General features: G+C 52.3%; 2 protein-coding genes across 6 annotated transcripts; both read right to left on the bottom strand.

Moving 5' to 3' along the window:
- Positions 1-4,637: 4,637 nt before the first annotated feature.
- Positions 4,638-12,966, bottom strand: CNGA2 (cyclic nucleotide gated channel subunit alpha 2). The gene is made up of 6 exons (XM_005515379.3): positions 11,698-12,966; positions 11,397-11,507; positions 10,713-10,877; positions 8,256-8,363; positions 7,711-7,817; positions 4,638-7,021 (listed from the first exon to the last, which is right to left on the bottom strand). Exons 1-6 carry the CDS (start codon positions 11,808-11,810, stop codon positions 5,598-5,600), a joined length of 2,028 nt encoding a protein of 675 aa, XP_005515436.3. The 5' UTR covers positions 11,811-12,966; the 3' UTR covers positions 4,638-5,597.
- A 1,600-nt stretch (positions 12,967-14,566) lies between these two features.
- FATE1 (fetal and adult testis expressed 1) lies at positions 14,567-25,838 on the bottom strand. 5 transcript variants are annotated; one of them, XM_065077448.1, is made up of 8 exons: positions 25,680-25,801; positions 23,170-23,364; positions 22,358-22,586; positions 21,617-21,783; positions 20,775-20,863; positions 19,694-19,855; positions 16,964-17,042; positions 14,567-16,500 (listed from the first exon to the last, which is right to left on the bottom strand). In XM_065077448.1, the coding sequence occupies exons 3-8, from the start codon at positions 22,551-22,553 to the stop codon at positions 16,369-16,371; spliced, it is 825 nt and encodes a 274-aa protein (XP_064933520.1). In that variant the 5' UTR covers positions 22,554-22,586; positions 23,170-23,364; positions 25,680-25,801; the 3' UTR covers positions 14,567-16,368. The 5 variants fall into 5 exon arrangements, 4 of the variants coding, with proteins under 4 accessions (XP_064933520.1, XP_064933518.1, XP_064933522.1 ...); XR_010475609.1 differs by lacking the exon at positions 23,170-23,364 and having other exon boundaries at positions 16,964-17,391; positions 25,680-25,838; XM_065077446.1 differs by lacking the exon at positions 23,170-23,364 and having other exon boundaries at positions 25,680-25,838.
- Between the last annotated feature and the right edge of the window lie 416 nt (positions 25,839-26,254).

Raw genomic sequence — 26,254 nt, 5'->3', positions numbered from 1 at the left:
GGGTTGAAGGCACATGCTTAGGCTCCTTCTTCTCTGCTTACTCCAGCCTATCTTGTTTTCCATAGATAGCAGCCTTCTCTACTCGAGCTGGTGCAGACCATCCCACCTAGCAAAGCACCCAGGCAGTTCATCCTGGGGCACAGCCAGACATGGGGACAGCTACTGAAAAATACGTCACTTGAGGCAGAGAGAGGACAAGGGTGACTGAAGTCTCAGAGGAAGGAGAGGGAAGAAGACCTGCAGCCTAGAAACATCTCTCCTTGCAGACCTTGGTTCTGCAGGCTCTCACCCTAAACCAACTGTATGGAGGAGACATGCCCCCTATCCCCGAGGCTGGAGGAACCAGACTAGGCAGATGCCCACACAGGAGGTGGCAAGCTTACAAGCAACCAGATCTGTGCCAATGCCACCCAGCCCCATTCTGGATCCTGGCTTCAACATCCAACTCAGACCCTGTCACCATGACCCTGCCAGGGCTGCCTGGCTCCAACACCCTGCACTGCCCTGGCACAGCTTACCTGCACCATGCAGCTCCAAGCGATGGGCAGAACTGCTATGCTCCCCCAAACTCCACTTTGCACCAACTGGTTAATAACCACTATCTTGGCTTGAGCCTTTCACCCATGTACCACCAGCCTGAGGGGTTTCTTTTCAGAGACCACTTGCAGGGCTGCGCTGAGGAGGGCACCAGGGAGACTCCCATGGTGGGGCAAGGAAGCCTTCACCCTCAGGAACACTGAGCTGGTGGGTCACGGGGAGAAGGGGTGTTAGGAAAGCATCCCAGGGTTTTCCCTCCATCCCTCAAAGGGAGATGGCTGAGGTCGCTTCACCTCCTGCTCACCCAACATGCTGAGCTGCTGCCATGGCAACACACTCCAATTCAGAAAGGAATGGGTACTTCTCCTTGTTTAACCAGAGAGGAGGCAGCACCCTGGTATTTTGAATGGGGAAGGAGGAGGGAGCAAGTGAGACAGTCAGCATGGGAGCTCAGAGAGGCTGACCTGAACCTGCACCACACGCAGGTCTGCATCCTCCTGCCACCTGCAAGAGGGGTGCAACGGTCAGCTACTTCAGCTCTGCTCCTCGTGGTCAGGAAACATGCTCGTGGAGATGGTGATATGGCCCCCACACCACACCAAGAACCCACACGAAAACAGGGGTGATAGAGGGCTTGAGATCCACAGGACAAAACTGGAACTGACCACAAACAGTCTGTATGACATGTTGGGTGCTCAGCACCAACCTTCCTCTCTAAAAGGCAGAGCATGCCTCAGTGAGTCAAGACTTACTGAAACACCTCAGGAAGGTTCTCAGGTACTCATCAGGGGCTGCAAAGAAAACACACATTGTCTAGCACCACCAAAACCCCTCAGCAGTAGCTCTTGCGCTGGTGAGTGGTGGCTGTCCCCACCAACCATCTCCCAGGACAAGCCCCAGGACACAGTACATCCAGGATTGCCCATGGACCGTGAGAACAAGCTGAGTGTAGACCCTTTTCCTTGAAACCCCACTCGTACCTGCAGGAAAAGCAGACAGTGCTTTGATTCCAGAGCTATTGAATTCAAACAATCACGGGCAAGCCACCCCTTCTCCAGGGAACAGCTGCATGGCAGTCCAGTGACCTTGTACACCACCTCCACATCCCAACCCCTGGAGAATGGGTGGATACCTTGTAGCCCTCCGTGTGCAAGACCTTTCTCCTGGGAAGGCAGTGCCAGCAGCATGCAGGCAGTCCTGGTTCCCTTGGGTGCACAGGAGGCAGGAGCTGGGGGAGGCAAAGCCATCTGGGGAGTGCTCAGAGGGGCCAGTGCTGGGAAGCTCGGACCTGCATCCAAACTTTCCTGATTTTCAAGAGACTTTGGTCCAGCTGAGCACATAGGAGAGTCAGTTAGAAAGACAGAGCAATACTGGGGCTTGCCCACTGCTTCTCACTACTGAGGTGTTGGCTGGACGGCCAGACCCCATCTCAGCAGTGCAGAGCAGAATCCTGCAGCAACACAGTGCTATGGAGAAGACCATCACCAAGTTCAGCAGCACCAAGAGCAGCTGTGCTGTCGCCCCTGCCATGCCTCACACCAGAACCGCCGTCATAGTGGATACCAGTAACCTATGAGCCAACCATCCCTGCAACCTCTGCATTTCACACCTTTTCCCCCAGCACTGTGTGAACCACAACAGAACTTCCCACCAGGGTGAATCTGCTGTGCTGCAAGACTCAGAGGCTTCATGCCAGACCCTGGGTTCAAAGCCAGGCCCACTCTGCAATCCCCAGATCCTGTGGTCCAAACTCGTATGAACTCTTCTTGTAGCTTGCTGACCTAACCTCTGGAGAAGGGGCAAAGCCAGATGGTCTCCTGTGCTGCCATCTCCAGCCCTGTCGTACACAGCCTAAGAAGAAGAGATTATTTTGGGGCTTGCTCACAATCACCAAAATGGCCTCTTTATGAACATCTTAAGAAAAAACTAAAAGCAGGCAGCCAGGGGACCGGAGTTATCTCTGTGGTGTCCTGGCAAGCTCTCTCAATTTCCCCCAGCTGTGAAATGGGTACTTACGTTGCCCAGAGGCTGATGAGGCAGCTTTTTCTGGGTTTCATTCAGCAATTATTATTTTCTTCCTAGAAGCAGTTCTCAGAGAAAAGGAGGGAAGCCCAGTACCACACAGTGCATTTGTAGTCAATTCACCTGAGAATCCCAGCCCTTTTCCTGCAGCTCTGGTAGGGGCAGGCAAGGTCTGAAGCTGCACCCCTTGGTAGCAGTAGATTTGCAGAAAACATCTTTCATGGGGCTTCCTTGGTCTGATAACACTGGAGGGGGTGGCTGCCTGGTGAGGCACACACATTTCCCTCTGGTATGAGCCCTCTGGAGATCAAATATATTTGCTTCATATTTGATGTCTCCCACCCACAACACACAGCTGAGAAAGATCCATTTGTATAGGGGATTCCTTTTTGCAATGGGAGAGATCTAAAAGAAGGGAATGATAATATACAGACAAGGCAGTTTAACGTGTTCTGATGCATGGGTGGTGTGGATTAACTCCAGCTGGCAACCAAGCACCACACAGCCGCTCACTCACCACCACCCCTAGTGGGATGGGGGAGAGATTGGAAAAAAACTCGTGGATTGAGATAAAGGCAGTTTAATAGGATAGCAAAGGAAGAGAGAATAATAATAATAATAAAAGAATATCCAAAACAAGTGATGTGCAATGCAATTGCTCGCCACCCACTGATCAATTCCCAGCCCGTCCCAGAGAAGTGATTGCCATCCTGGCTCAGTTTATATACTGAGCATGACATGATATGGTATGGAATATCCCTTTGACCAGTCTGGGTCCTGGCTGTGCCCCCTCCCAGATTCTTTTGCACTATCAGCCTCCTGGCAGAAAAATGCTTGACTTGGTATAAACATTGCTTACCAACAACCAAAACATCAGTGTATCATCAACATTATTCTCATTCTAAATCCAAAGCACAGCATTGTACCAGCTACTAGGAAGAAAATTTACTATCTCAGCTATAACCAAGACAGTGGGCAAGTCTCTGCAGGGTGCTGAGCAAACCCTTATGGTGTGGACCCTCAGCTTTTCCTCCTGGACACCAGTCCCGAGGAGCAGCCTCTGGCCACCCTCGGCTCCCCAGCTCCTTGTGGGGTAAAGGAACATACTGAAAGTACCTGTAAAAGGGGCAGCAGCCAAAGCTGTATCTGCTGTGCCCCACATCTTCTCTGGCAGGAACTTAGGCAGCCCACAAGGGCAGCTGTGCTGTTACATGCTTCTCTCCAACATCTGCCTGTCCTGCTCCCTGAAAAAAAAAAAATAATGGAGCTGCTGCTAATTTCATTAGCAGGCCTGTCAAGCGGTTCATCAATCTATGATTTCCTGGCTTGCTGCCGTGAGGAAACAAGCGGGATCTGCTCTGAATTCACAAAGCCATCCTCTGGGGTTATTTGTCTGAAGGCTTAAAATTTCCCAAGTGGATTGTTATCTCGGATTAAAACTGGGGGAGGGAGTGGGTGTGGGGGTTTTTTGTTGTTGGCTTCTTTTATTTAATTTTTTTTTTCCTGGAATAAGACAGAATACCCTCTAAGCTGCCAACCCAGAGGCAGGAGTTGCCCTGTCCCAGAGATGGGCAGGGACAAGCAGGACCACAGGCACCCGCAGCCCCTCGCTCAGCCCCTCTCCGCAGCAGCAGAGAAGCAAAACCCACAGGTGCCCATCCAGCTGCCCACAGAGAGGGGCTTGGATTAGGTGCGTGGGGCAGGCACAAGGCAACTGAGAAGCACCAGAGTGATCAAGAATGCTCCAAGGAGCTACAGCTCCATTGGGAACCGTGCAGGACTGCATTCCAAATGCTGGGTTCCCCACACCTGCCGAAACACAAGTGGCTGTGAATCCACAGCACCCACAGAGGGTTCCAGCTGCTGAGGCTGCATCCAGCCCCCGTGGCCCCATCCAGACCCATGGCTCCATCCACGACCCCAGTTCCATCCAGCCCCCACACCCCCATCCAGCATCCCAGTCCCATCCAACCCCCGCAGCCCCATCCAACATCCCAGTCCCATCCAGCCCCCGCAGCCCCATCCAGCACCCCGACACCAGCCAGCCCCTCCGGCCCCATCCTGCCCTCGGCTCCGGCTGCCGGCAGCGGCGGTTCCGCGGCTCACAGCTCCCTCTCCTGGCTCCATCGCAGCATCCCCGGCGGAGCTGGGCTTTTGAGGGGGGAAAGGGATGTTCTGCCCGCCCGCACCCCCTGCCTGCCGCAGGCAAAGAACGAGCGGCAAATTCAGGAGCGGTAAATCACAGGAAAGGGGAAAGCTGGGAGCTGGGGCTTTTGGTGTTGGAAGAAAAAGAAAAACAGAAAACACCTCTCTTTCAATCAAAAATCATCTTAGTAATTAAAATAAATGGATAAATAAATAAAGCACCAGAAATCCTACAATTTAATTTAGAGATGACAAAAAAACTTCTTACCCTAAATTCTAATTTGGGGAATTTAACCTTCTCTCCCGACCACCAATCACAAAAGGCAAGGCCATTAGTTTTAAATAGAAAATTCTCACACAAAATGAAGGGAGGTAGTGTTACATTGGAAGGAAATGAAAGGACAAAGTAAATACCCTCTGTTTTCCACCATTAACCTTTCTGGGTTGACACCTCCCCATGCATCATCCCATTATTTTAGCCAAATGACTGGCTGAATTGGTCCCAGAACATTTATTCTTCCAAAATTCTATTGTCCACCAAACATTCTTGTCTTTAGAGACCAGTCCCTGCCCACCTCACGGACCCAGAGGGCAGGAGCAGGAGGTCCCAGGTGCCTACACACAGGTCAGGACCAGCTACACAACAGAAGGAAGAAACGAGGTTGCATGTGCCAGTCCCAGCACCTGCACAGTACCGTTAGGCATAGGTGGAATTACTGTTTGTGCTGATGTTGCTGTTGTTCGTAGGGTTTTGGTAGCCTTTCCTGTACTGCAACCCTCACCAACAAGCTAAGGACCTGACAGAAGTCCCTGGTCACAGGATCTGCATTGTGAAATAGCAAACACTGTCTCAGCACAAGGCCAGACATCATCTAGCTGACCTCTGTACCCTCTCAGTGCATCCTACCATGTAAACCTTTCTCCTCGTCCTCAAGTAGACTGTCTGAGCTATCGGAGAAGAAGTCCTCCAGATCCTGCTGCCTCATCTTGGACTCCAGAAGGGTGATGCGCTGCTTGAGCTTCATCTGAGCATCATTGTACTCTGTCAGGAGCCGGCCAAAGCGAGTATGCAATGTGTCCAGGTTCAAGGCCAGCCTGTCCAGCTTCTCCTCTATGCTTTTCCCTTCTGTGCTTGCCTCCGCAGCTGACTCATCCAGCAGCCCTTCCTTGATCAGGATCTCCCGGCCACGCTCCTCCAAGACCTTTTTGGCATCAGGATACTCTGTGACTGCTTCCATAAGATCTTCTTTTGAGAGGCAGAAGAGATCAGAGTAGCCCAAGCTACGGATGTTGGCTGTGCGCCTGTTGCCCATTTTGCTCCCTTTAATGTTAAGGATGCTGATCTCACCAAAGCAGCCTCCTGCAGTGAGCAAAGCATACTGTGTTATTCCATCATCCGCCACCACGGCCAGCTTCCCTTCCTTGATGATGTACATCTCTTTCCCAATGTCTCCTTTCCGACAAATATAATCTCCTGGGCTGAACACCTGAAGGCGAAGCTTCAGCACTAGCTCCACCAGTAGACCTGCCTCACAGTCCTGGAAAATCCTCACCTTCTTCAGTGTCTCCAGGTGAACATTGATGGCAATCTCTGCCCTTAACTTATCAGGGAGATTCTTGAGGACTTCCCGTTCATCTACTGCCTTCTTGTTGGTCCATAGGTAGTCAAACCACTTGATGACTTTGGTTTCCATGTCTTTGCTCACCTTGCGGAACTGCATGTAGTGTTTGATGGCATCAATTTTTGCCTGGAACTCTGCCCTGGTGGCATTCATGTTGGATATCATGGATCCCACATTCCCCACAATGGTGGCAAAGATGAGGACACCGATGAGGAAATCGAAGATCACAAAGAGGTACTCTTCATCGCGAACAGGGGGCGGGGTTTCTCCAATGGTAGTCAAAGTCAGCGTAGACCAGTAGAGACAGTAGACATACTCCCGGGTCAGATACCCATATTCGGGGTCTGTGACATTGGGATAGACCCAGGTGTCCTGTCCAAAGCCTATGGCCTTGGAGATGGCATAATAAATACATGCATTCCAGTGGATGATGACCAGGATGTAAAGAACCAAGTTGCAGATACGGAAGATGTTGGGGTGGCTGGTTCTGGTCTCAGTCCTGTCAAAGAACTCAAACATGCGGGAGAAGTGCAGCAGCCTGTTGAAACGCAATTCAGGGTGGTGCAATCCCACAGCAACATATGCCAGGTCTGTGGGCAGGATGGAGAGAACATCCAGCTTGAACTGCAAGGTGTGGATGTAGTTATCCCGTAACTTCTTCAGGTCCTTAACCAGAAGGCCCTGTTCCAAGAAACCTGAGAAGTAAATGATAGAATTATCGTGACTTCTGTTTGACTCTTCCGCAGGCTTTGCAGGCAGTTCTGAGAAACAGTTTATGGTATGCCAAGCACATGTGTGCATATATACACAGGGTCATAAAAATATTACCAGTTCCACCCGATCTACGCAGTTTACAAGCTCGTGTTATCACTCAAACCCTTCATCTGGCAAAAGCCACCTAAATATATCACTTAGGGATTTACTCTGTTGCCACAAAGAAATGGGGGCACAAAGATTTCCATCCTCCAGATCATGAATTATTGCAGTTCCGACAGAAAATGCAGAGCCACCTGCCGCGTTCCGAGAACATTAAATTCTACCATTTTTCTGTGTAGATAATTCATTAGCTGAATTGATGCAAAATCGAGATACAGCCCTTCAACTATGCCCGAATACTAATAGTAATGCAGGTAATTTTGTACAATTATTCAAAGGTGAAGTTGAAAGCTGGGAAGATTAATCTTTCATTCTGAAACTTACTCTGTTTCTCAGATCTTTTAATTAGATTCTTTCTCTGGAGACTGCTTCACACTAGTGAGTGCTAAGATAGACAAAGCCCTCCTCCTAATGGAGCTGTAGATTAGGCCTCTCCCTTGCAGCTCATCTCTACTTTTTAGGAGATTAAAGCAAAGCCCTCACAAGCCAGGGTGTTGCTTGTGCTTACCTGTGCGCAGGCGGATCACTATGTCCCCAATGTAGATAGAGTCCGAGATGTAGTCTAACACCAGCCAGAGGACAACATAGGTCTTTTGCAGGTCACTGAAGCAAGCCCTGGAGGAAAGGCATGAAACAGGGTGGTGAGACCAACAAATCTCCATATCATCTCCAACTATTTCAGCTGAATATAGGCTGATTCTGAGACTCTTAACTGCAATGGGGCTTGGCTACATGCCCCTCTTCTAGAAATTAAAACCCCTTTCTCTGAAAAAACTGGCCCACCTTGACCTAGGTAAAACGACATCTTGAAACCACCTCCCAAATGCACCTTGGGACTTTGTCCCAAAATCATGGTCCTTTTCACTCAGGGCCAGAGGATGGATGCTCTGCCTTTGCACCACAGAAGTCACAGTGATAGCAAGGGTCCCTTTTCTTTAGGGTCCTGCCAGCCCCAGCACCACCAGTATCAGTTGTGTGGTCCTGGCTGAGCCATGACAAGCAGGTAAACAGGAGGACTAGAGGAGATAGGGACCCTACAACCTCCCAGCTCACCTGGCTACAAGCAAGCACCAGTTATAGAGGACAGGAACTGCAATGACAGCCAGCCAGCGGTAATACCAGTCTCCCGCAGGGTCCACCACAAAGATCTGCCATTTCTTCCTGGAAACAGAGAGAAGCCAGAGCTGGCAATGTATGAATAAAGGGCTAAACACAGAAAATAGGGTTGGAAGGAACCATGTGAGACACATTCTTCATCCTTTGCACCAGACTGCCTCAAACAGAGCTGCAGCTTGAGTGCCATTCTGTGAATTAAAACCAATCCCAGCAGTGCTGAGCAAAAATGCCCAGCACTGTTTAAGCTCCTTTATCCCCCAAACTGGGTTCAGTCATGTACCAGAAGAGGAAACCATAGGACAGTAAGTCAGAGCAAGTGGCCTGCATGCACACATCACTCCAGTGGCAGAGCCAGAAACAGATGTATGGAAGAAGGTGATCAGAAAACTTCTCATTGCATGACTTTTTGTCTCCCAAATGAGGTGTGGATTGGTGTCAGACAGATCTTAAGAGCAGATTAATTAGAGCAGGGAGGAAAGCCTGCTGCAGATCAGTGAGAGCACCAGGAGGGGATGCCCAAGCCCCAGAGCACTGCAAGGCTGCCATCATCATGCTGCTCACAGCTGCCCGCCTGCAGTCTCCTCAGCCCCGGGTCCAGCCTTTGAACTGCTCCCAAGTGTTTGATCCTGCCCATCTTGGGACTCTGAGATAAGACATGTGTGCTCCCATCGCCAGATCTCACCAGAGAAGCCGGAGAAGAGAAACTCTGCAGCTGGGCTGATAGGTTTAGCTGCTGCAGCCTCATAGGTTAAAACTCCCTCCTCTCCCTCCTTCCAGCTTTTGAACATGCAAAACTCCCTCCAGTGATAGGAAATAAAAACAACCCACTTGGCAGCAGGTTTCCCGTGCCCACCCTGCTGATTCTGTCAGCTTCAAAAGCAAAATCTCTGCCTTGAAGTCTCCTTCCCCAGCTGCATAGGCAGCAGCACCTGTGGTGCCCGGAGTGTGGGGACTGGCACTCAGTGCAATGCCAGCAGCAGTCCTTCGTGTTTGCTCTAGGTCCTTCACATTTGCTCTGGGTACAGCCACAGAGAAGCGGGTTGTTCAACATCCTCATTAAAAGTACTTATCTTTTGCTCAGAAAGTGTGACTTAAGTGTTTTTCATTGAGAAAGGGACTCTGCTCCCTGGGACATATACTGACTCACCTGCAGCCAGCCAGTACAGTTTTAACACCAACACTAATAACCTCAATAATGGTGTTAATTACATTGGTAATTTCAGCTTTAAATCACCAGTACTGCCCACAGCAGGTGGCCAGAATCACTGGCATTACGCTGACAGTGGGACCAGGGCTGGAAAACCAGGGCTCTGGGTTAACCCAGGAAGAGGGAATAACCATCTGCCTCTTCCCAAAGGCTTTGCACCCAAGCCTGCAACTGTGGAGGCTCTCACAGCAGTGAACAACAGCTCATGTTTGGAGTTACCAGACTTGGGGCTCTTCTTACCTGTGCAGCTGAGGATCCAGAAAACAGCAGGAGTTACCACCATCTCCCCAAGAGCCCACTGACACTGAGCAGCCCTTTCATGGTACGCTTCAGCACCCTCTGATAATTAACAAGCTCCCCTGAACCTTGCAGAGCAGAAGATTTTTTTTCTGTGACTAGTGAAGACCCAGATACAAGGCTCAGATATTTTTCTCCTACAGAAAACAAGTGATTTTTGGTGTTTTAATTACCATATATAATGGTAGAGTTCAGAGCATCTGTGAGCTTTGCCCTTTAATTAGCCAGCGGAAGAAAAGCCAGGTTATTGTTTTTCACCGGGAACGTGAACTGAGATGAAAGGGCTGGATTTGAAAGAGCCTTTCAGAAAGCTGCCGTCACAGTGTCTGTACTTTGGGGGTGTGGGCAGCAAACACACTCCCTTCATCCTGCAGATGATGAATGAGACCAGCAAATCCCATGTGTTTGTGTTTGCTGTGGTCTCCTGGGTGAAGATCACACATCCCTTGGCTTGTCCCCAGCTCCTCACATGCACAAGCTGAAGGGACGTCTCTTCACAGAGCCAGGGCTGGCTCCACATGTGAACTCTGGTGCTGAACTGCTCTGAAAATGGGGAGGTTTCCTAGCTGTCACAAGCCATGCAATGTGTGTTTGCTACGAGGGCAAGGACCAGAGGAGAGAATACCCCACAGGTGAGGGAAAGGCCAGGTCTTTTCCACAAGGACAGACTACCAAGTCCTGTGTGCCTGCACAACAGCCCAGCAAAGCCAGGCTGGTTGTCTGGACAGGGGCTGGAGAGGACAGGAAGGACCCTTCCCACCACTGTGTCCTACCTCCCCCTTTCCCATCCCCATCCACCTCCATCAGCCATCACTGCTGGGAACTGCCAAGTACCGTGCATGACTGATCTCCAGCCAAGTACAGTTGCAGCCACAGGGAAGGGGACCTACTTTTTGTTTGCCTCCTCGGTCTCTTCATCCTCATGTCCAGCACCTGCAGCCACTGTCTGGAGCTCAGGGCCCTGGAAGCGCTCGAGGAAAGGGTCTGGCCGTTGCTGCTCCTCATGCAAGCTCTTGCTGGCCCAGTCCCGCAGCACCAGCACCAGCCGGACTATCCTGGACAGGGGAGAGAGGCAGAGTCAGGGGGTGTCTGCAGAGCAAGGAGAAAGCAAAAGCTCGAGAGCAAGCAGGGGGGCTACAGCTGAGAAGAAAACTCTCACACCTCCCTCTCAAGCCCAAACATTTCCTTTTTCCCTGCCTCGTAGTGATGGTGTGGGACCAAGAATACAGGAGCAAGAGATCCCATCCTGGCAGAGTCCCACCGCTCCTTCCCCAGTCCCGCTGCCATTCCCACAGGGACATGAGGAATGTGTGGGTGGCTGAGGCAGAGGGAGGCTGCCTGCAAGGGAAAGGAGCCCTGAGCCCTCCCAGGGTCCCAGAGGTGATAGAGCCATCCCCTCCCACATCCCTTCCCATGGGCACCAGCATACACAGAGCAGCATTCGCAGGTGCTGATCCCTGCAACCCTTACATGCCATGCAGCAGGAGGGGACGGTCACCCCACACCCATCCCCAGTGTCAAAGCCAGGCACAAAAGGCTCAGGCTCACCCAGGCTCAACAGCACACAGAGGTACCTGGCCAAGGCTCCCCTGCCTTGAAAAGTGGGGGCAGCCAGCTGCTCCCCCCCATCTGGGGGATCACCTCTCCGCAGCTCTGAGGAGGTGTCATCCTGGGTTGAGCAGGTCCTGCAGTGGGGAAAAGGGGAGGTCGCAGCCACAACGTGCCACCATGGCACCTGCCCACAGCCAAATGAACTGGAGGCAGCAGGCAGCTAAGTTTGGCACCACAGCCCTGCCCACATCAGGTCTCTGCAGACACAGGGAGCTGGCCCTCCCCTCCCCTGCCTCCCTCAACCAAACCGGGGAACAGCCTGACCTCCTGGTGCTGAGCCCTGTCCCCTCCGCATCATGTTCCACTTGGGCTTGGGCAGGCGAGCAGGGGTGGTGGTTGGCCGGTGAGCTGTGCAGACCATTACTCTTGGCTGTCATCCTCCATGTGAGGAGACCACAGGCACACACCCCGTGTCAGAGACCTGCAAAGAGCAGAAAACAGCCCTAAGAAGAACCATGCATCACGTGGTTTGAATCCAGAGATACGGCACAGCATGGGGAGAGGGTCAAACCCCATGGGATGTGCTCATCCCGTGTTTTCCACCACTGGCCATCACTGATGCTGCAGTAAGAGTCCTGCAGAGCATTTCACCCTCCCCAAGAGATCCTACATCTGCCCATGGCCCATGAAAGACGCTCTCCTCATCATTCAGGATACTCAGCCATTACTGAGGCAACAGCATCCCCAGGGAGCAGTGCCATAACAACGAGCCCACAGCTCTCAGCACTGCTACCACCCCAAGGACAAGAAAAGAGACTCATAAGGGTTGTAAACAGGAGGCCAGCCCTGCCAGGGAGGTGCTGTCGTGCAACAGCACGGAGTAGACTTTGCATGTACAAAGGTGTTTGCACCCAAGCAACCGCTGTCCTTCCCCAGGGCACTGCAACCTGCTGGTGCTCTGCCCAGGAAACTCCACCTCCTATCACTACAGAAATCTCCCCTGAGTTGGAAACTGAAGTTTGCTATTTAAAAAGAGCCTGGCTGAAGACCGTGCTGGCAGGAGCTACCATCTGGTTTCAGAAAGCAGCAGAGAAGATCCTACATTAATACATGGAGACTGCTGTGGTGCTGTTAAGTGCGGGCTTTCATCAGGAATTGTTTATCTAATAAGCAAGAGATGCCTGCGGGGCTTGCCCATCTCCATCATCACACACGGCCCTCGCTGTTCTGCTGCACCCTAGTATAGACCACACCATGCAAAAGCACCTCACAGAAACACAGACTTGCTCAGGCAGGGAGGCAAAGCACACAGGCATTGCCCAGCCCTGCCTAAATCACATATTCCCACTCTGGTCACCCAGCCTGCTCCCCCAGGGCACAGCACACCCTCCATACCCGCAATGCACAGATGAGGCAGGTTCCTGGAGACAACACACTTGTGCTCTGACACGGTGCAGCCCACGGCCAAGGCTCTGCTTGAGAGAAGGCAAAGCCTTGTACACCTTTACTAACAGGCACGAAGTCTACATCCACAGCGCACACCCAGGCAAGTCACCGCCCCAGGGCAGCTGAGCTGCTAGTGAGAAGCCACTGCTGTCCACTTACGAGCCTGGTGTCCCCCGAAGCCTTCAATACTTGGCTGCTGTCTGGTGCACACTAGTAGAGGTGGCTGGGGAGCATCCCTCCCCAAGGAGACTTCTGGGCTGTCTCTGGAGCATTCAGGCTTTTCATACATGTGTTGAGCTGCAAAGCAAACCCAGCACAAGTGGAGCTGCCCGCACTCCTGCCCAAGCCGAGAAGCGGGCCAGGCAGCCGGGCAGCACCCAGACAGCGGCAGAGGGGCTGCCACGGTGCACAGGGAGGGTGCACACGCATGTGTCTCGTCACCACAACACGCCCATCCCCTGAGCATCCTAAGTGCCCTGAGCAGCAAGGCACACTTCAAGAGGAGTTAACTAGCAGCTGGCTTTGTGTTTGGGAGATGAAAGGGGAGGAGGCAAACATGCTGCCCAGGGATGCTCCATTTCCCTATCCATGCGTCCCCTTCTCCTCCAGCCACCACTTCAGTGGCTGGAGGGACCCAAGGCACCTCTCAGGGCAGAGATCGCAGCCATCCTGAGCAGCTCTGGGTCCAGTGGCTCCCGAGTACCTGGCAAACCTCAGGGAAGGGTGATTGCCCACCCGGGGACAGGCACAGCCGGCAGATCCCCGCTGGGCTCAGGTCTTGCCGCACAAGGGGATGCGCTGGCACTGCCTCCCAGGCCACCTGCTTCTGCTCCCCTCACAGCCCCCTGCCCTAGGGAAAAACAAAGCTGGAGACTATTTTCCTGCTTCACAGGCTGTGCCACTGCTAATGCTATGATGGAAAACTTGCAGAAGCAGCCACATTTGAACACTCTCCCACCCCGCTACCTCTTATCACGCTTGGGAAGCAAAACATCAAATTTGCTGCTCTGCAGTCGCAGCAAAGAGAGCTGCAGAGTTTGAAGATGATCATGAAATGCATCTTCCACAAACCTCCGTCCTTGTATTTGGTTGACAAAGCCATTCCAATAACCAGTTAGCAAAAAAATTTGTATCCCCAAAGCAATAAGAAAGACAGTAATTTTACCCCCTTCCTTTAGCATCCAGCTACTTGCAGTAGCTGAGGCTGGATCAGTCCCTGCTGTGCACATGGAGTCCTGCACCGCGCACAGGGCTGATCTGAAAGCATCAGCACCAAGACTCCCTTTGCTATCTAATATTTACCTTTTTTTTTCCTTCTATAAAGCCTTAAATTCCGCTTACTCTGATCTCAGTGAAAACCTGGGTGGAAGGGAACCCAAAGGAAGAAATGGAATTTTTGCAGCCTTGGCCAGGGCAGCTGGTGTTGTTGGGTCCCAGCAGCAAGGGACACATCACCCTGCTCTTGTCCCCACACGACAGAGCCTGGAACCGGGGACAGCTCACAGACCAGGAGCACCAGCATGTATAACCCCCCTTCCACCGCTCCTTTTGCTCCCTGCCTGCAGCTGCCTTCAAAAGGAACATGGGAACCCCAGTGTCTGATAAAATAAGCATGCATGGCTGATACATCCAGCACCAGGTCAGAGTCCTGCTGCCAAGGGAATAAAACTTACCCATTCCCATCCACTGGGATACCAGGATCAGACTCCACGGTTGGTAGAAGAAACAAATCCAGACCACACAGAGATTATTAAAATATGCATTTTATGGGTCAGTGTTTCAAGACTTACATAAAAGACATATTGCAACCCCTACAAGCTGCCAATAACTAGCCCTTGAGAACAGACAGTTTGATCACCTCTCCTCCAAACACCTTCTAATCCACACTTTGAAGGTGGTGTGTCCCCCAAAGGGTCAGCCCTTCTCACCTTAAAATACAGCTTAAAAAAAAACAAACAAAAATACAAGCTTCCTCCAAAACACATTTTCACCTCTCAGAGAATGAAAACCAGTCAAACAATTTACCTCCTTTCCTGGCAGGAGTCCCAGCAGCAGCCGCCATGTACAGGCGCATTGGGTAAGGTTCCCTGGTCACCATGGCCGCAGCCTTGCGCCAGAGGAACCAGCTCTGCACCAGTGCTCCCATTCCTCACACACACCCAAGCCCACCACACCATCCTGGCTCCCACCTGCAATAAATCTCAGCGCTCTCCTCAGTTCATCTATCAGGCACAGGTTCAGATCTGCAATTACTTGTGGGACAGTTATTTATTAGTCAATGCCCGGCTGCCAGATTTACAGTCACAGATGCCTAATGCAGTTGCAGGCAAGAAACACTCAAGCATCCGTGTCTGTAAACAAGCCCTTGGGACATCTGGATGACCTGTAGATCCAGCTACAATTACTTATAGGTAGAACAGAGAGGTCCTGTTAGGCCATGCCAAAACCTGCCCCCAGAGCCTTGGAAGCACAACTCCAGCAGATGTGCTAGAAGAACCACCAAAAGCAACCCAAAGGCAGCTCACACCCAGGTGTTACTGAACTCCACAAAAGGAAAGAAATGGCAAAGCTGTTGAACTGGGTTTGTTTTTAGCTAAAGAGAATCTGGGCCAATAATTCCCCTCACCTGTGTTCTGGCACCATTGCTGAAGTTACAGCTTGGCAGCAGAGCTGGGAGCCATCCTGCCCTCTGGCCCAGGCAAACTAACAAATATCTACTGCTGCCCAATGGGCAATTTTCCACAGCCTGTCTGGTGCTATCACTGTTGGTGTGAGGTCTTATAATCCAGAGAGTCACCATGAGGAGGTTTCCCATTTAAATCAATCTGGGAAAGAGCCAAGCTCCTGAAGAAGCCCAGACCTCAGCAATGATCTTACAGCCACTTTGGATCTGAATATCTGTAAATCTGCTGTTGAACTGGCTCAAGCAGGACGGGAGCTGAAGTGATGGTGGCACAGCAGCAGCTGCAGGGATGGGAGCTCCTCAGGCTGCACGTCTCCTAGGGAAGGGGCTACGGCACAGGAGAACCGTTAGTGCTAGTTCCACCAAAGAGCAGTTGTGCAAGGAAGAAAAGAAAACCTACCAGCAGTTTTTGCATGGAAGATGAGGAACAGATCACAGCAGCTGGCTGAGAACTTTTATGGGGTCAGAATTGAGTTGTCCAAGCTGGGACATGGTCAGGGGACTGAGCCCACCATAGTCTAAGACTGTAACCAGACCCCATGTCCACGAACACCTAACACCTTGGTTTTGTGCCTCCTCTAGCAGACGGCCCAAGGGCCAGAGGGTCTCCCATTACTTTGCACAGGACAGACACCTCCTGTCCAGCTCCATCGTTTCCCCCACCCACCTCTGATGGGAGAGGGATGGCATCTTCATTGTAATCGCAGCCTAAAGCACACAAATCCTCAAGTGCTTGCTGTGCAAAAAGCAGGTCAAGTTAAGAAGAAACACATAGTTTTACTGTTTACAAGTACATGAGCAAGGACTCTCTCCCTGCCCTCACCCTCACTGCCGGGGTTGGGCAGGGGAGATCAGGGCACAGGAAATCATCTCCTCAGCCAGAGCCATGTGTTGATGAGGCAGGCGGAGATCAGCACGGAGTAGACCAGGGCTTCCTTCTGCCGCCGGGCGTTGCACTGCTCCTCCAGCACGCGAAGCCTCCCCGAGATCCTCGTCAACTGCAAGAGAAGCGGTGGGGCCATTGTTAGCCCTGCAGCAAAGTGCAGGACACTTGCTACACCCCAGAGGTGTGGGACAGCAACGGATGGAGGGATGGGAATTGCTCTCTCCTTCATGTCCTCTTTTCTAGAGCAGAAGTTATCTTTGTTTGGGAGAATTAGCAGCCGTAGCTCAGCTCCTGAGCAGATGCTTCAGCAAAAGGTCCTTCCCATCAGAAGAGCATCTGAGCCCTTTACCACCAGCAGATGGAAGGGTCTGGCTGTCTCCTGTAGCCCTACAGCCCCTCAGGGCAGGAGCTTGATGGGTCAATACACATATAAGTCCTCCCCTGCTTCTCCATTAGCTGGGACCAGCTTGGCAAGGCCAGCCCAACAAAGCCAAGCAACAGACCCCCAGAGCCTCCTCACCCACCCCCCTACAGCTCTCCCAGGAGACATTTGCAGCCCTTCAGCCCCATCTCACCTGTTTTCTCATTGCTGCCATCTCAGCCAACCCAACCTCCTCCAAGGTGCCCTCCGGGGCTGGGCCAGCTTCCTGGGAGCTGAGGAAGAAAAACAGAGATGCAGACAGACAAACACCACTCAAGAGGTGCAATTACCTTCCCTCACACACGGCACCGCCACGGGAAGCTGAGCCATGCAGGTAGCGTGTGATGCCCAGGATGGGCTGTCTGGCTGCAGCATCAGGAGGAAGGAAATAGCACCTGTACAGCATCTACTCATCTCCTCTTAACCCTCATCATGCATATTTATACCCCTCCACCATGCATCCCGTAGTGTCACAACAAAACACACAGCACATGCCATGACAGGCAACAGGGAAAACACATGCTTGTATTTCCTTAGACAACCATCAGAGAGAAAACAAGATATTTACCGAGCATCCGTCCCCTGTAGTCAGAGGAATTCACTGAGGGTTAAATAAATCATCTTTAGAGCCAGTCAGGTAAATAAGTATCACAGGGCCAATACCAAAATGGAAGGATGACCTCATTTACATCAGCAGGTGAGGATCCCACAGGTGGGAAGCAGCCATCAACTGAGGGAAAACTATACAAGCAAGTGCATCAGCCAGCAGAAAAGGGTCCTGTGGTTGCTGACACATGGATTTGTTCCTCTCTGGTATCTCCAGGTACCCCAGGCTCACTTTCCCTGTGCCCTCAACAACAACAATAACAAAAAAGTATCACTTTTTGCTCTTCTAGCAAGTTTTACCTGCAACTTGAAACATAAACAAGCCACCCACGCATGCACCACTTTCTTCCACCCCTAGGAAACAAAGGGGCCACCACTGGGATTAGCGGCTGCACTGGCAGAGGCAACACAGACCAGGGAACTCCAGGGCATCCCCTGGGGAACCAGCCTTGCTGCAGGGCGCACAGCACCGAGACACACAAAGAAATAGATGCACAGTGAGAAAAATCAAAATTGCCATGTTCAGTCTGTTGTTCCTGTCATCATAGGCTAGGCTTGCACCAGTTCTTCTATAACCAAACCCCCCTGTGCACACCAATAACTTGCATAGGCACTTGATACTGTGCAGTTAATGAGTGTCTAACACAGGTCCTTCAGAGACCTTGGGGACAGGAGGGTATTAATTCCTGTTTGCAACATGATGTTGATCTCACTGAAGACAAGCCAGAACTGCATGCAGAGATTCAGTGAATCTGTCTGAAAAATACATTTGTGAGATAATACCTCCACGTAATGTGGTTGCAGTGTAAAATGAAAAGCATAACAGAAAGAAAATCCAAATTTCCCCCAGCACAGAGCCATTAGGAAAGGACACATCCTGGGGCTTTTGGCTGAAAAAATCCCAGCTGATACAGGTGAACACCCTTTAGAGGAGAGACTATAAATTACTTTCTGATGACTCACACCCTTTAAGAGGTAACCATATTCCAGTCTGTCCAAGACCAGACTTTTCTTTATTAAAATTTCAGGACAAACAAGTCAGCTTGGTCATTTTTTATTTTTATTGTTGCACAGGGGTACAAAGTTGTTGTATCTAAGAGGTACTGTATGCATCTCAAGTGATGCAAAGTACTAAGAAGAGGCATTTCAAGGGGGTTGGCTTCAAATGGAGACTGAGACCTGGCGAGAGGCCCAGGACTCAGCCCACTGCGCTACAGCAGCTCTACAAGGTACCACCTCTCATGGTACTACAGCCTAAAACTCCTTTACTGCTGATGGAAGGAGGGAGAAGGCCTTATACAGTCACTAACTAGATCTGTTGGCATGCCCAGACTCCATTTAAAATAAAAAATAAAAAATAAAAAAAAAAAAAAAGGAAAAAAAAGCAACATTTGAAGACAATCTGCCTTCTGTAGCTAAAAGCAGGGACATCACTTTGCATTGTCTGCAGGCAGAAGCCAGCTCTGCTGCCTGCACCTCCGTGCCAGCTGGGGAGGGAAGGCAGGATGTGCTGCGGATGGCACCGAAGATGGATGCTCACTCTCCTTCCCTTTCCTCCTGGAGCCTTTGTTCAAGGAGAATTAGAAGTATTTAGACACTCCTCTGGGTGTTCAGAAGCCTTAGAGCAGTGGGGACACCTTAGGGCCACAATAACGTCTTTGAACATGTTAAATTCACTGGACTTGCACATATAAGAGTGTGGTGGAGATAGTTACTCCAGCCCATCTGGAGAGACTGAGGTCATTGCATACCTGCTCCAGTGAGCACACCGGCACACTGCATTCTGGCCAGAGACACTGGCTATGGGGTTGGTACCTCGGTGCACCCAGTTTGTGGAGAAAGTTAATTAATAGTGATTAAGATACAGCCAAGGGTGCTGGGAGCCTGCAGGAATGGGTGTCTCACAGATAGGACCTGAGTCAGGCCATCTGCTCTTGACTTTGATTCCTTTCACACATTGATCTCCATCAAGCTATCAAAGCATGCAGAAAAATTAGCACTTGCTTAGCAGTGAAGAGCATCTGAAAAACCAGCAACATCACAGGCAGCATTTGGTCACTCGGGGCACCCAGTGTTAAGCTGAGCAGGAGACAGGAGCTGGGCTAGGTTAGCAGGGACTGCTGCACCCAGGACAAGCAAGGAGGAGAGTCTGGGGCAGCCATGCAGGACCAGCCTGCTCCTGTGGTTTGCAGGGCTCACGCCTGGCTCATGCCTTAGAAAAGCAAAGGCGAGTCCTGGCAGAGTGACACAGAGGTGGCTCAAGATGAGCTGAAGTCACCTGGACAGAACTGGGTCTTGCAAGGAATCCTGGAAACGGTGGTAGAGCACCTGGCCCAGGTGGTACATGGTCTGGAAGATGTTCTGTACGGAGTAGATCCTGCCCGTCTCCACGAGGAGGGGGACCGGGGCCCTGTGCGCAGGTAGGGGGCACGTGTCCTCACTGGGGTGCACACAGAATCACACCTGTTATTTCCTGGCCTGGTACAGTACGGGCACATACAGGCATTTTGAAGTGTCCTTCATTCCTTCAACAACTCCAAGTATCTCTGGGCAATGCCATCAGCACCCAGACCCCCACATCACCGAGTAGGAGAACCCCCTCCAGCAGCCTCAGAGGCAGTCGCCTGACTCCTCCAAAACCACCCATGGCTGTGTGATACCCAGACCTTCACCAGCCGCTCTCACAGGGGTTACAGAAGGAAGCTCTCCTGCCACCCACAACCCTGGACTTCCAGGAGGAAAAGTGGCGCTGCTCTGGAATTAAGTTAGAGACCACTTCTCCACCAGAGGGACTCTGGAGCCCAAGGCCATGAACAGAAGATCACTATCACCATGCTGCTGCTCACAAGCTACACTCAAAGAGCTGAAACCAAGTGTGGTCTAGGCCCACCCTATCTGTAAGGCACAGGCTTCAACAACCACTGTATAAACCCAGTTAAGCCCTGGTGCCTCCTTTGCTAGTGGTCACCTGCCCGTAGCCCCCAGCACTCTGCCGTGCTGGTGCTGGAGCAGGAGAACACGTTGCAGAGCGTCAAGGGGCATATGGGCACAGCCAGAGCAGGCAGCGAGGTCCTCTGGGCCCAATGGCCAGGCAAGGACGGACAGCACTCCCAGCCTGCTGGAAGACGAGACACGTGCATCTCAGCAGAGAGCTCATCACCCTGGGGACCAACGCAGCTGCCTTCAATGCTGCCTGGCACAAAGCTTCTCTCATGCCAGGAGCACAAATAGGATATGCCAGGTGCTGCCTTGCCCCAATCTGGATACCCCCCACCTCAGGGCACTGACATCAGAGAGCATCAGATCAACAGAGGATGCTGATGCCCACCCACCCCAGACAGCTTTGTGCTCTTGCTCACCGCTCACGGTGCTGTCCCAGTCTGTGCAAGGCCAGCTGGGCACAGTCATTTGGAGTCCTCTCCCGCCGCGACCTGCTGCTGTGGTGGCCCTGTCAGCATCAAACACAACCGCATTAGGGCGGACACCCCGCACAGGGCGAGCCCAGCCCCGTGCCCTGCAGTGCCAGGAGCCCATCCATGGGGAAAGCAGTCAGTGGTGGGAGCGCTACATGGACCCCAAACCTGGTGAGCTGATGCTGGAGCAGGTGGAGACATGCTCAGAGCAGGTAGAAGGGCACCAGCAACAAACCTGCTGGTCTAATCTCTATTCAGATCAAAAATCCTGTTCCCAGAACATCTGGGAATGGCTCTTGAACCTCAGGGAGGTGAAAGCACTTGAGAAGGCAGATCAGCAGCTCCAGCAGCCACACCAAGCCTTGGCCTGCCTATGTCTCTGGATTAGTTTCATACAAGGTTAAAATCTGCTTTAAATTCTGACGCCAGAACCCTTTACACTGCAACGAAAAACAGCTCCTTCTCATACTTCATCCAGGACAAACAGAGACTTCAAAAGTAGCAGGAGGTTGTGGGGGGACTGCATCTACCTCAGCCCATCTCCTGTTCACAAAATGCAGCAGGAGACCTGGCTGAATCCATGTCCCAGCACACAGGTGTGTACTGGTTATGGGACAGAAAGAGATCCCACCACCCCTACGTCCTCACTCCTTGGACCTCCTGGAAGGAGACAGCACTCTGGGAGATGCATTCTGGCTTGGGCTGATAACAGACCTCTGGAGAAACCCAACAATGAGATTGCTCCCCTTTCCCACCACAGGCAATCCCATCCATTCTCAATATGGTACCGATCGTTTCCGTTTCTGGGAGCTTGATCTGCTGGCCACGTGCAGACAAGGGAGGTCCCCGAGGTGGGTGGGCTGCGCAGAGGAGTCTGGGGACACATGCACCACAACAGAGGGGACCTTCCTTTGCTGGTTCAGCAGGATGGGCCTCAAACTGGCATCTGACATTTCTACAGAAAGGAGAGAGAAAAGAATTAAAACCAAACTCAATGCCCTCAGGACAGGAGAGAAGAGAGATTCACCCATGTAGGAGACCCAACCCTCTGTCTGGTGTTACCAGATGTACATCAAAAGCCATGTGCCACAGGTGTGAGTGGCAGGACAAGCCAGAGAGGCGTGGACTGGAAAGCAACCGGACAGGCTGTTCTGGAAGAGTGAGGTTTGGGAGCAGTTTCTCAAAGAGAACAGGGCCATATGTCTCTGCATCCCAAAGCAGGCAGCCTACCAAAGGCCCAGAGGGAACTGTAAGAGATGTGGAAGGAGATGCCTCCACACTTTGCTTCTAACTTTTTGGAGCTAAGAGACCCCTCCTGCCTTCTGTTGGTCACCTTTTCCCACCTCTCCCCAAGCATCTCTCCCCCACCCTGTCCTATCTTCCAGAAGAAAGCTGATTACAACATCTGCCCCTGTCCTCTCCCCTTGCAAAGCAAACCACTGGGGGCTTCATAAAGAGATCCTACTCCCTACCACATAGTAGAGCCCCATCAACCTTCAGCCACCCCAAAAGACAACCCAGGACATTACCTGCAAGAGAAATCCTATCAGGGATGTGCATCCGAAAGGAAGGAGGGATGTCCTCTGTCACTGGCTCCTTGTCCACAGGGCTGAAGCTATCTGCCACCTTCAGCCTGTTGGGAACCTGCATCCTTTGATTGATGGCTTCTGTGAAGAGCAGGTCACAGCGCACTCGGTTAAGGTCCAATCCCCAAAACGGCCACATCTTCTTTTTATTTCCTCAGATTGCTCGAGCAGCCTGGGGTTTCACACAGAGGAAAAGAAAGCTGAGCAAAAGCAGGAGCAAGGAGCTCTTCCAAACCAGCACCCACACACATGCTGTAAGACAGCTAAAATATAGGCAGAAACAACCCAAAAGATAGACCCCGTCAGAGTCATCCTGGAGAACGGGGTGTCCCACAAAGCTCAGCTGACAGGGACAAGGGCACAGGGCTGCTGCACCTGGGAACTCCTGATCGGCAGAAAGAGAAAGGAGAAAGCTCCTACATGTCCTGGGAGCAGAGCATGAGCTTAGCACCTATTGCTTCAATTGATAGCAAGGAAAAGCTGTGGGAGAAGAGCAGTTCAGTATACCCTAAAAACTAGTGAGTGAAAACAAACAAAATAATCCATCCAGAAGTCATTTTTTTTGGAGGGCTGGGCACACATTTTTGTGTTCATACACCTTCAAGGAAAAAAGAGGTCTTCTAGAAACAAACAAAACGTTTTTGTGATAGGATTCCAGGTTACCACAGAAAAAAACTGAGCACTAAGCTCTTTCTCCACACACACTTTCGCTGTAGCAGGCCCATACCCCATTCCACACCCCACCCAGCACCCACCTTCTCAAGTGACTCACACCAAGCTGAACAAGATGGACTTTGCCCCAAGCAGAGCTGCCAGATGCTGAACCATCCTCCCAGAGGGTGAGGTAAAGCACAGGTCAGCTCCCTCAGGCCAGCATCTTCTTGGCTTTCTCCCAGGAGGATACTGGCACGGAGGAACAGTCTCCAGCTCTCATTGCTCCTGGGGGCAGCCTGAACAGGACATGGGACACAGATACCATCTGGGGCTCTGCAGCTGCTCAGAACACACGACTGCCCCATGCCTCAGTTTCCCCTTTGCCAAGTCCCAGGGCTTTGAGACATGCTCTGGGGCCACAATGTCCCAACGCTTTCACTGCCCTCTGCTTGCATCACTCCACCTATGAGCATTTGGAAGACAAGGCCCAAAAAACACCTTCCTGGCTCCCAGCATATGCGCTCTTCATTATTTCCCAAAAAGCTGCAGCTGAGGAGAAAACCCCAGCAAGTGAGGGCTGCTGATGCTGGCACATCCCAGTTGGACCCCAGCACTGTCCCAGCATCCCAGACACGCCACACACATGCACAGCCTCTCTGCACCCTCCTTGCTGCTGCCCTTTGAGTTTTCCACACTCAAAAAGCTCCTAGTTTGCTTCCAGGTCAAAATCTCCACCACAAGACAAACTGCTGCTCCACCACAGCATGAACAACCAGAGGAAAGAAAGGTTTTCCTCTTCAAAGCTCAAGGGGGAAGATGAGAGGAGGCGGCTAATAGGAGCACGCAGGGGCCCTGCCTTCTTTGATCACGTCCAGGGACTATATTTAGCAGCTGGGTGTCTGACGCTGCATTTCCAGCCCACCAGGCTGCTCCCAGCTGACAGCAGCCAGGGCTCCCCACCTTGCTGCTGCTTCTTTGGACCCTCTCGCGTGCCCCTGCCCTCCAGCACCCCCAGGATACCACCCATGGCAGAGGAGCAGGGGGAAATCCCTGGGGAGCAGCACTGCCCAAAGCATGAAGGACCATGGGAAACGTGGCCACTGAGCCACTGATCCCATCCCCTGCAGCAGCCAGGCCCTGCAACCCCAGGTACGGGAAGGCAGCAGAACCGGCTCCGTGTCTGCAATAACCAGTGCTTTAGTGACCACCTGCCTCGCGCTGCTCTCTCCTCTGTCATTAAAAACCTTTTAATTGAAGAGATAGAAATTTGCCCAGCATCAGCAGCAGGGATTTCCTGCTTCCAGCTGTGCAGAGATGAGATCCCCGTCCCTGCAACCGGGGCTGCCCCAGAGGCACTGCTGGAGACACGGGGTGTGGGGGCACAGCTGCCCCCACCTGCCCCACACCTTCTCCACCACCCTGCCCAGACCCAATGCTGGCATGGGTGACAAAACCCTCAGGTGTCAAAACACACATGCACCCTGCTTGTCCCCCAAACCTCAAATAAAGTGGGTTTTTGCAGGAACCCCCCCCACTCGAAAGCGGGGCAATAAGTCCTGGGACAGTCCTAAAGTGGTACCAGTCCCACAAGAGAAACCTGTGTCAGACACCCAGCCCCACAACCATGGAGACAGGTTTCTCCTTCACATTTCTGGTGCTTTAGAAGAGTGAACACTGTTGCTTTCTCAGACTGCTCTCTGGGAAACCAGCATATATTAATAACAATAAATCTGGAGAGGGCAGATCAGTTCATTTTCTAATCACCCCTGAAGCTGCTGCAGCTCCCAGAGAGCCGAGGGATAAGAGGGCAGTGAGAAGCAGGCTCTAAGAGACCAAGCTATTAAGAAAAAACAAAAATCTGCTGTCAAAACCCATAAGAACAAAATGCTTAACTGGTTGGATTTCCTCTTTTAACTTTCTTTAGGGCTCTTTCTAGCCATTGCCAAGCAACCCCACCTCGCCAGCGGAAGAGGATTCCTTCTGGGCCTCTGCTTTGGCACTTCTTGCATGTGCAGCGACAGGGAATTTCCAGCACACTAAGCCTGTGAGCGGGTTTAAGTCCTGCAAGCCTGGAAAATCTGCCCTGTGGAAGGAAACCCTACAACCTTCCTCCCTCTGTCCCTCCCCAGCCCAGCATGCTCCATACAAGGCAGGAGGGGGTACCAGGATGGGGTGCAGGAGTGAGCAGCCCTCTGCTAGAGGAGCCGACTTCGCTCACAGCTCTGTCCTGCAGCTCGGAGCTGTGCCTTGTCACGCTAGAAAGGGGCCAAACAAGGAGGGGAAATGGGTTTTGTCACCTGCTGCCTGCCACGGCCACGCAGGGTGACCCCTCTGCCCCCCGCGTCCCCCGCCCTAGGGATGCGCTGGGGAGAAAAGGGCTTCGGGGATCCCAGACACAGCAACCCTGGGGGCTGAGGAACTCAGGCCATGGGACACGCGTGAGAAAAGCCGAACACCCGCGGGGGTGGGAGGTGGGAGGGGTCCCCCAGGGCCTCCACAGCACCGCCGCTGACGGACGCGCTTCCCCGCCGGGGCTGCCCGCAGAGACCCGTCCCGTCCAGTTCCCGGTACCCACCGGCTTGCACAGGCGGGGGGAGTGCGGGGCACTTACTTGTTTTTGCAGCCCAAAGGAACTCCCGGACCTGTAAACAGCCGCACCCGCTGACCAGCCGGGACGGGGGCGGTATCTACCGGGACAACCCGCCCCCTCGCCGCGCTTAAAGCCGCAGCCGGGGTAATTAACGACTCATCAGAGCGGCGCCTCCCCGTGGACAGAGGGCACCCCAGCCCAGCCCCCAGCCCGTAGGTCAACCTCGTCCCTCCCACGAAGTAATAAGTCTGCCAGACGGAAAGGATCGCTCTTGCCAGGGGCAAAACTGGGGGACAAAGGCAAACCCGGGAGCTCCACCCCGTCCCAGGCACACGCTGCTCAGGGGTGTCTGCAGGCGAGCCGACCCACGGGTCAAGGCCAGGGGACCCCAAGGCCAGGCAGCCCCAGCCCCAGCTGAGATGATCCAGCGCAGGAGACTGGGCAGGAGCAGGGACAGTGGCCATCCTAGCACCACAGCTAATCTCGCCTGCCTCTCAGTGGAGTTTGCAGCGATAAAAACGCTTGTTTGGGATGAATGACAAGTTTTAAGCATTTCTGAATGGAGACAGAGTCCAAGATCTGACCGTAAAATCTGG

This window comes from Columba livia, chromosome 12 (assembly GCF_036013475.1).
Source record: "Columba livia isolate bColLiv1 breed racing homer chromosome 12, bColLiv1.pat.W.v2, whole genome shotgun sequence".
NCBI lineage: Eukaryota > Metazoa > Chordata > Aves > Columbiformes > Columbidae > Columba > Columba livia.
The sequence above is the reverse complement of the archived record's forward strand: the minus strand, read 5'-3'. Positions and strand labels throughout refer to the sequence as shown.